Genomic DNA, 10,232 nt, shown 5'->3' with positions numbered 1-10,232 from the left:
GAAGAGTCTGAACTACCAGTGGAGAAGAGGCTGGACTACCAGTGAAGAAGAGTCTGAACTACCAGTGAAGAAGAGGCTGGACTACCAGTGAAGAAGAGTCTGAACTACCAGTGAAGAAGAGTCTGAACTACCAGTGAAGAAGAGGCTGGACTACCAGTGAAGAAGAGGCTGAACTACCAGTGAAGAAGAGGCTGGACTACCAGTGAAGAAGAGTCTGAACTACCAGTGGAGAAGAGGCTGAACTACCAGTGGAGAAGAGGCTGGACTACTAGTGAAGAAGAGTCTGAACTACCAGTGGAGAAGAGGCTGGACTACTAGTGAAGAAGAGTCTGAACTACCAGTGGAGAAGAGGCTGGACTACTAGTGAAGAAGAGTCTGAACTACCAGTGGAGAAGAGGCTGGACTACTAGTGAAGAAGAGTCTGAACTACCAGTGGAGAAGAGGCTGGACTACTAGTGAAGAAGAGTCTGAACCACCAGCGAAGAAGAGACTGGACTACCAGTGAAGAAGAGTCCGAACTACCAGTGAAGAAGAGTCTGAACTACCAGTGAAGAAGAGTCCGAACTACCAGTGAAGAAGAGTCTGAACTACCAATGAAGAAGAGTCTGAACTACCAGTTAAGAAGAGGCTGAACTACCAGTGAAGAAGAGTCTGAACTACCAGTGGAGAAGAGGCTGAACTACCAGTGAAGAAGAGTCTGAACTACCAGTGAAGAAGAGTCTGAACTACCAGTGAAGAAGAGGCTGAACTACCAGTGAAGAAGAGTCTGAACTACCAGTGGAGAAGAGGCTGAACTACCAGTGAAGAAGAGTCTGAACTACCAGTGAAGAAGAGTCTGAACTGCCAGTGGGAAAGAGGCTGGACTACCAGTGAAGAAGAGTCTGAACTACCAGTGAAGAAGAGGCTGGACTACCAGTGAAGAAGATGCTGGACTACCAGTGAAGAAGAGGCTGGACTACCAGTGGAGAAGAGTCTGAACAACCAGTGAAGAAGAGGCTGAACTATCAGTGAAGAAGAGGCTGAACTAACAGTGAAGAAGAGGCTGGACTACCAGTGGAGAAGAGGCTGGACTACCAGTGAAGAAGAGTCTGAACTACCAGTGAAGAAGAGGCTGGACTACCAGTGAAGAAGAGTCTGAACTACCAGTGGAGAAGAGGCTGAACCACCAGTGGGAAAGAGGCTGGACTACCAGTGAAGAAGAGTCTGAACTACCAGTGAAGAAGAGGCTGGACTACCAGTGAAGAAGAGGCTGGACTACCAGTGAAGAAGAGGCTGGACTACCAGTGAAGAAGAGTCTGAACTACCAGTGGAGAAGAGGCTGAACCACCAGTGGGGAAGAGGCTGGACTACCAGTGAAGAAGAGTCTGAACTACCAGTGAAGAAGAGGCTGGACTACCAGTGGAGAAGAGGCTGGAATACTAGTGAAGAAGAGGCTGGACTACCAGTGGAGAAGAGTCTGAACTACCAGTGGAGAAGAGTCTGAACTACCAGTGGAGAAGAGGCTGGACTACTAGTGAAGAAGAGTCTGAACTACCAGTGAAGAAGAGTCTGAACTACCAGTGGAGAAGAGGCTGGACTACCAGTGGAGAAGAGGCTGGACTACCAGTGAAGAAGAGTCTGAACTACCAGTGAAGAAGAGTCTGAACTACCAGTGGAGAAGAGGCTGGACTACCAGTGAAGAAGAGTCTGAACTACCAGTGAAGAAGAGGCTGGACTACCAGTGAAGAAGAGTCTGAACTACCAGTGAAGAAGAGTCTGAACTACCAGTGAAGAAGAGGCTGGACTACCAGTGAAGAAGAGGCTGAACTACCAGTGAAGAAGAGGCTGGACTACCAGTGAAGAAGAGTCTGAACTACCAGTGGAGAAGAGGCTGAACTACCAGTGGAGAAGAGGCTGGACTACTAGTGAAGAAGAGTCTGAACTACCAGTGGAGAAGAGGCTGGACTACTAGTGAAGAAGAGTCTGAACTACCAGTGGAGAAGAGGCTGGACTACTAGTGAAGAAGAGTCTGAACTACCAGTGGAGAAGAGGCTGGACTACTAGTGAAGAAGAGTCTGAACCACCAGCGAAGAAGAGACTGGACTACCAGTGAAGAAGAGTCCGAACTACCAGTGAAGAAGAGTCTGAACTACCAGTGAAGAAGAGTCCGAACTACCAGTGAAGAAGAGTCTGAACTACCAATGAAGAAGAGTCTGAACTACCAGTTAAGAAGAGGCTGAACTACCAGTGAAGAAGAGTCTGAACTACCAGTGGAGAAGAGGCTGAACTACCAGTGAAGAAGAGTCTGAACCACCAGTGAAGAAGAGTCTGAACTACCAGTGAAGAAGAGGCTGAACTACCAGTGAAGAAGAGTCTGAACTACCAGTGGAGAAGAGGCTGAACTACCAGTGAAGAAGAGTCTGAACTACCAGTGAAGAAGAGGCTGGACTACCAGTGAAGAAGAGTCTGAACTACCAGTGAAGAAGAGTCTGAACTACCAGTGAAGAAGAGTCTGAACTACCAGTGAAGAAGAGGCTGAACTACCAGTGAAGAAGAGTCTGAACTACCAGTGAAGAAGAGGCTGGACTACCAGTGAAGAAGAGTCTGAACTACCAGTGAAGAAGAGTAGAAACCTTATTCAGAGACACAGAAAGAGCTTGACTGCAGTTATTGTCTCCAAAGGCTGAGCTACTAAATATTAAGATATTTTTGGCTATTTTCATTTGTTTTATTGTATTAATTAATATTTTAAGTTGTAAATCAAAAGCACAGTTTCATTTATATTCAATGTGAAATAAAGAATGATGAATATCAGATACTTCTGTCAGTTGCAACTTGATACAGAGAATTTTTTTTTAAATTAAAAGGTGGAAGGTTTCCAATATTTCTGTATAATTAATCTGTGTTGCTCACACGCAGGATTCACTTCTGACGTCTTGCATCAAGCAGTTAAACTAGAAATTAAAATATCTGCATATTCAGCTTGTGAACTCTTCACTGAGAAGATTTACACTTTCAGAGTTTCTGATGTATTTGAACTTTCTGTATATATGAACTAATGTTTTAACAAAGTGATTGTTGGATTGTTTCCGGTTACTGTTCAGTTGTCTTGTTTAAAGCAGTTAGTTATCTATTAAGACATAAAGTGATATTTTATGAAGATCCACAATTTTACTGTAACAGATAAGACATTTTAACAGCAGCTGTACTTCTGGTTTTCTCTGAACATAGTAAAAGTGGTTTAACCTCTTAACATCCACCGGGCCAGTTGTAAGCAGCAGCGTCACGCAGTAACGAGTCAAAGCAATGGGCACAGTTGGCCAATTGGAGATGATGGGAGAGGTTCGGGGACACCAGTGACACCACAAACTATAAACCAGCTCCCATAAGGTTCGGCCTGAAGGTCTGGAATATTACACAGGTTGACAGGATGTAGAAGGTTTGTGGTGTTCTGCATAGTTCTGGCATAAAGCATGTCCTGATTATTGTTATTCATGTCTGACTCATTATAGACGAGGACCAAACACTTTGTTGAGCCTTATTGGAACTGATGTAGAAACTAGAAGACGTCACCTGTCAGATGAAGCCTGATACCTGCATCATGGCCTCACAGGTCTTCTGTCATGGATGTTAAGAGGTTAAACACTCTGCTGCATGCAGATGGAAAATATATGAAGTTACACTCTTTAATCTCACTTGTATATTTTAAAAGGCTGCTCTCATGAATTTGCTTTTCTTAATATGAGAATAATGTCTGTCTGCTTTAACTGTGAATGTTTGTTCTTGTACTCAGACTTGTATTAACCCTGATCTCAGTAAGATGGCCTGTTTAAATAAAGAATTAAATAAATAAAACAAATCTACAAATTCAAAAAATTGTATCTTTCTTAACAAAATACTCATTTCATAGTTGAATATTTTAGTTGATTATTTAATTTCTTTTCCCCTCAAATATGTAGGGTTGCATTAAAAATTAAATTAAAATTAAATTAAATGTCCACATACAGAGTATATATATACATACATGTATGTATATATATATCTGATATTGATCACAGTTCTAGGCGTTAATCTGTTTGTATTTCTATCTTTGGCTGCAGGTCTATGTTTATCTCCTTCACCTCCACACACACACACACACACACACACCCGTGACCAGCTGATCTTTGTTGTGCGTAACGCCGTCACGCAGACGCCCCCCTCACCCCTCCTCCCCCCTCCTCCTCAGCGTATGGAGGATTTATATTTATTTCCTCCTCTCCGTCTCCACCGCCGCGTCCATTACCGCCGTGAAGACCCAAGAAGCGCAGCGGACACCGCGACAGCTGCAGGCCGAGCAGCAGGGCCGGACCGCCGGGGAGGAGCGCAGGATGAAAGCCGCAGCCGGAACGGAGAGACGACCGGAGCCGCCGCCGCTGAACCCCGGAGAGGACGACATGACTGCGGCATAACAGGCGAGAGCACGCCGCTGCGCCTGTCGGTGAGTGAGGGAGGGACGGAGGGGTGAGACAGGGGCGAGGGAGGGGTGAGGGAGGCAGGGGTGAGGGGTGAGGGAGGCAGGGGTGAGGGAGGTATTGATGAAGGATGGAGGGGTGAGACAGGGGTGAGGGAGGGGTGAGGGGTGAAGGGGTGAAGGATGGAGGGGTGAGGGACAGAGGGGTGAGGGAGGGGTGAGGGACGGAGGAGTGAGACAGGGGCGAGGGAGGGGTGAGGGAGGTATTGATGAGGGATGGAGGGGTGAGGGAGGGAGGGAGGGGTGAGGGAGGTATTGATGAGGGATTGAGGGGTGAGGGAGGAGTGAGGGGTGAAGGGGTGAAGGATAGAGGGGTGAGGGACAGAGGGGTGAGGGAGGGGTGAGGGACGGAGGAGTGAGACAGGGGCGAGGGAGGGGTGAGGGAGGTATTGATGAGGGATGGAGGGGTGAGGGAGGGAGGGAGGGGTGAGGGAGGTATTGATGAGGGATTGAGGGGTGAGACAGGGGTGAGGGAGGGATGGAGGGGTGAGGGAGGGAGGGAGGGAGGAGTGAGGGAGGTATTGATGAGGGATTGAGGGGTGAGGGACAGACGGGTGAGGGAGGGGTGAAGGATGGAGGGGTGAGAGACAGAGGAGTGAGGGGGGGGGGAGGGAGGGGTGAGGGAGGTATTGATGAAGGATGGAGGGGTGAGGGGGGGTGAGGGACAGAGGGGTGAGGCAGAGTTCCTCGGCTGGACAAAATAATGTGAGCAGGTGCAGCTATGTGGCCTTCATCATCATCATCATCGTCGTCGCCGTGTGTTTCTCTGCAGGCGGGATGTCCGGACCAGCCGGACCAGCCGGACCAGCCGGACCCCCCGGGACGGAGCCGGGCCCGGAGCTGCCGGATCTGAGCCACCTGACGGAGGAGGAGCGCAGCATCATCCTGTCGGTGATGGACAGACAGAAGAAGGAGGAGGAGAAGGAGCAGAGCATGCTGAAGTAAGGAGGGTTATTGATTATTGATCGCTGATCGCTGGTGTTTCTCACGTCTGTTACAGAAATCAACAGTCTTTCTATTTATAATAAACTGTAATCTCCCTCCGGATCAATAAACAATCAGTCAGTGAGGATCAGCTGATCCGAGTCAAACCGTCATAAAGATAACGAGCATGAATCTATACGAGTCTTTAACTCATTAACGATGACGTCTCACCTTCATCAAAGCTCCATTTTCACTTGAAGGATTCTCACAACGTTGATAAAAACAAACCTACTTTTCATTCAGAGATTAAAATCTTCTAAAAACTTCTGTGTGAAAATATTAATAAATGTTGCTGAGATTAGAATCAGTCGTCATCAGTTCACAGTTTATCAAGTCTGTCGTTAAACCAACAGTCAGTGTGTTTCTTGCTGTAATCATTCCTCCTGTTCATACTGACCATTAGAAGATCCCTTCATAATGACCTTACAATGGAAGTGATGGAGGACAAAATCCACAGTCTGAAGCTAATATGAAGCTTCAGCGTCCAAATGAGTCAAATCAAGTAGATATCTTTCAACGTTACAGTCTTTTTAGTGCCAAAGTTCCTCTTTTTGTTACTATACTTCCACCTGCAGCTCAACAGGGAAACACTGTCCGAGGAAACACAAAGAGGGAATTTGATGCTAAAAAGACTGTAAATGTGTCAGATATCCACTTGATATGACTAACTCAGACTGCTGAAGCTGAATAGAAGCTTCACACAGACTTTAAATGACTGTGTGGACACACTGTGGATTTTATCCTCCATCACTTCCATTGAAAGCACATTTGAAGGATCTTTTAATATCCAATATGAACAGGAGGAATGATTACAGCGAGGAAAACCTCTTTCACTGTTCATATGGACACCTGACTGCTGGTTTAACACACTGGGAACACTGGGAACACTGGGAACTGGTCCTTTAAACTTAAAGGAGTTTGATGGTTTTTGTTTAACAGGTTAATTATGAGGCTTTTCCTCAGTGTAACTGTGATTCTAATGATCATCTGATGTATATATATATATATATGTATACATCAGATATATTGAATGTATTGTTGTTGAACCTTCAGCTGTAGAAGAATCTGTAACATTTCTGTCTTCGTCTGTTTGTTCCATAAAGGACTCTCAGGGTCTCTCAGGGTCTCTCAGGGAGTCTCAGTGACTCTCAGGGTCTCTCAGGGTCTCTCAGGGTCTCTCAGGGAGTCTCAGTGACTCTCAGGGTCTCTCAGGGTCTCTCAGGGAGTCTCAGTGACTCTCAGGGACTCTCAGGGTCTCTCAGGGACTCTCAGGGTCTCTCAGGGTCTCTCAGGGAGTCTCAGTGACTCTCAGTGACTCTCAGGGACTCTCAGGGTCTCTCAGGGTCTCTCAGGGTCTCTCAGGGAGTCTCAGTGACTCTCAGGGTCTCTCAGGGTCTCTCAGGGAGTCTCAGTGACTCTCAGGGACTCTCAGGGACTCTCAGGGTCTCTCAGGGACTCTCAGGGTCTCTCAGGGACTCCTGCGTACAAATATGAAGGTTCAAAGAAGAATTTATCATTGTTCTCTCCATAATTAATTATCAGTTTACAGGAGAACCAAACTGTGTTCCTTCAGTTCACAATAAGAACAGAAACAAGTAGAAACACAGTAAAAACCATCACGTTTCATTCAAACAATAAAAACACATCAAGTTTCCTTCAGAGAAAAAGTATTTTTACAGACTGAAGAATTTTCAGTTTGTCTCATTTAAATCGTTTTATTGATAATTGATTTTGTTTATTTTTGTGCAAAGAAAACCATTAAAATGAACAATAAACGGTGATAAATCATCGTTTATTAAATCATAAATTTTAGAATCAGCTGAGATCAGGTCATGTGATTCTTTTTAAGTTAGATGAGGTTTATTGTTGTTCTTTATTATTTGACTCTGCTGGTTTTGTTTGAGTCAGTTTTTAGATCTTTTCATGAAATTAATTTGAGTGAATATTCTGTTTCAGATGTTTCTCAGCTGCCACTAAATATTAGCTGATGTGTTCAACAGCTGCAGGATAATAAAGTTTAGTTTGAATCAAAAAAAACCTGAAGTCCTGCAGGGTTCCTGTTAAATCCCAGCACATGTGTGTTTGTTAATGTAGAGTTTTGTTTACGTTGAGTGTACTTTATGTTGTGTGTTGTGTGTTTTGAATTTCAAATCTCCAGTTTATAAAGGTGCAGTGTGCAGAATTTAGCGGCATCTAGCAGAACAGACTTGGCAGAAACATAATATTCATAAGTATTAATTAGTGTTTAATCATCTGAAAATAAGAATCGTTGTGTTTTAGTCAGAATGAGCCTTTATATCTACAGAGGGAGCAGCTCCTCTTCCACAGAGCCGCCATGTTTCTACAGAAGCCCAGAAGGGACAAACCAAACACTGGTTCTAGAGAGGAACTTTCACAGGAGGAACCGTCGGTTCTCCTACAACCTCACCACTAGATACCACTAAACCCGACACACTGGTCCTTTAATTAAAACTTTAAAGAAAACAGTTTTAAATCAGATAAATACTGTTTTGAACTCAAACACAAAATAAGAAATGTTTTAATCAGGTTTTAGGACACATGACAGCAAAGGAACCCTAACCATAACCCTAACCATAACCATAACCCTAACCATAACCCTAACCATAACCATAACCATAACCCTAACCCTAACCCTAACCATAACCCTAACCCTAACCCTAACCATAACCCTAAACGTGAACGATACCAGAACAACAAGCCTTCAGTTCTGGTGATACTTGACCTGAGTGTTGCCGTTGAGACTGTGGACCACCAGATTCTTATAGATGTTCTCTACGTGACCCACTGACTCACTTTTAAACTGTACTGATGTACTGATCATTGGTTCAAAGGCTCAGAGAGAGAAACTGAACTCGCTGGGATTCAACCAGGACGCAAGACAAGGACCGATCGCAGAACATCACATAAACAGCATTTTGTCGCATGAAGAACAAAGTGAGGCCATTTCTGTCTCTGAGCAACACAGAGACTGATGTGTTTATAAGGCTGGACTACCGTAACGCTCTCCTGTCTGGTCTACTGAGGAACACAGAGACTGATGTGTTTATAAGGCTGGACTACCGTAACGCTCTCCTGTCTGGTCTACTGAGGAACACAGAGACTGATGTGTTTATAAGGCTGGACTACCGTAACGCTCTCCTGTCTGGTCTACTGAGGAACACAGAGACTGATGTGTTTATAAGGCTGGACTACCGTAACGCTCTCCTGTCTGGTCTACTGAGGAACACAGAGACTGATGTGTTTATAAGGCTGGACTACCGTAACGCCCTCCTGTCTGGTCTACTGAGGAACACGGGAGGGCACAATTACGCCCATTTTAAAGTCTTTACTCTGGAATCCTGGTAGTTTTCGTACTGATTGAGTTGTGTTCGTGTGCAGTTTTGTTCACGTGGAGGTTTGTTTACATTATCGTCGTCAGGTTGGCTTGATCAGGAAGTATCGATTTGTGAACTGAGGTGGACACTTCGAATACGCGACTCGAAGCGTCTTCGTGCCGTCAGGTTTTTAGTTTTTGGTGAAACGAGCTGACATCACAGTGTGACAACAGGAAATGTTTCTGATTGTTCATTACCCATAAGCCCTGAGTTATGAACCAGTGACCTCCACTTGTAAAAGCTCATTTAACAAAAACACCTGCAGTGACATCACTGGTTGGGGGCGTGGCCAGCTGTGCATCATGAGTTTGATGTTTTTTTTAACTCAGTTTTAATTTGATGTCTGTTTCATTGTGTATGTATGTATTTTATTATTTCATGCTTCACTTTTTGTTTTCATCTTCATCTCTGTTCTGACATCATCATCATCATCATCATCATCATCATCATCATCATCATCATGTGCCTGCAGGGATCAGGACGAAGTCAAACCTCCATTGGTCTCGTAAGTATATCAGTCAGAAATACATCTCCCAGAGTGCACCTGTCCTGGCCACGCCCCTTCCTGTTTAAGCTGCAGAGGACAGTGAGGAAGGCGGAGCCAAACCTCAAATCTGATCCCAGTTCAGTTTATTAACTCTGACGAATTTTCAAAATTAAACCTGATCAACCAGTTGTCCTCCCAAACTCGAACCTTGTTAAACAACATCCTGTTTCCCTCGTTAAACTGCTTCCTGTTTCCCTCGTTAAACTGCTTCCTGTTTCCCTCGTTAAACTACTTCCTGTTTCCCTCGTTAAACTACTTCCTGTTTCCCTCGTTAAACTGCTTCCTGTTTCCCTCGTTAAACTGCTTCCTGTTTCCCTCGTTAAACTACTTCCTGTTTCCCTCGTTAAACTACTTCCTGTTTCCCACGTTAAACTACACTACTGGTCAAAAGTTTCAGTGCCTCCATTGTTTAGTTTTTATTGACATTTACAGTTTAATGTCTCAGGGTTTGAAGTTTTGGACATTTTGCAGATATAACAATCAAACACACTTTTCTTCCTACGACGAAAATCAAATATTGTTGCAAAGTTCTTCCAACTCTGCTGCAGATATTAAACGTGTTGCTGTCAGGCTGCTTTCTGTCCAGTAATTCCCAAACCAGCTCTATGACTGTGCTGGTTCCTGACCAGCTGACTGTAGATCCGAGGTGCTGCAGGATGCTGCCGGGTCACCAACTCTGGATCCATCTGAAGAGCTGCAGACCATCAGGCTTCCTCCTCCAGGCTTTGATACAGACAGTCTCTGGAAGTCACCACCTGTAGGAACTTAAATAAACTTTTACTTCAACTACTTACATTTCAATGAAAACTGGGAA

General features: G+C 44.7%; 1 protein-coding gene across 1 annotated transcript in view; it reads left to right on the top strand.

Moving 5' to 3' along the window:
* Nucleotides 1-4,207: 4,207 nt before the first annotated feature.
* The window catches only part of LOC121912721 (regulating synaptic membrane exocytosis protein 2-like), a gene marked incomplete at its 3' end in the record, with an annotated part of 8,182 nt that continues 2,157 nt past the window's right edge, over nt 4,208-10,232 (top strand). The window contains exons 1-3 of the mRNA XM_042435074.1: nt 4,208-4,459; nt 5,265-5,433; nt 9,344-9,376. Of these exons, the coding sequence (XP_042291008.1) occupies nt 5,270-5,433; nt 9,344-9,376 (197 nt within the window). The remainder of the gene's footprint in view (nt 4,460-5,264; nt 5,434-9,343; nt 9,377-10,232) is intronic.

This window comes from Thunnus maccoyii, chromosome 15 (genome assembly GCF_910596095.1).
Source record: "Thunnus maccoyii chromosome 15, fThuMac1.1, whole genome shotgun sequence".
NCBI lineage: Eukaryota > Metazoa > Chordata > Actinopteri > Scombriformes > Scombridae > Thunnus > Thunnus maccoyii.
The sequence above is the reverse complement of the archived record's forward strand: the minus strand, read 5'-3'. Positions and strand labels throughout refer to the sequence as shown.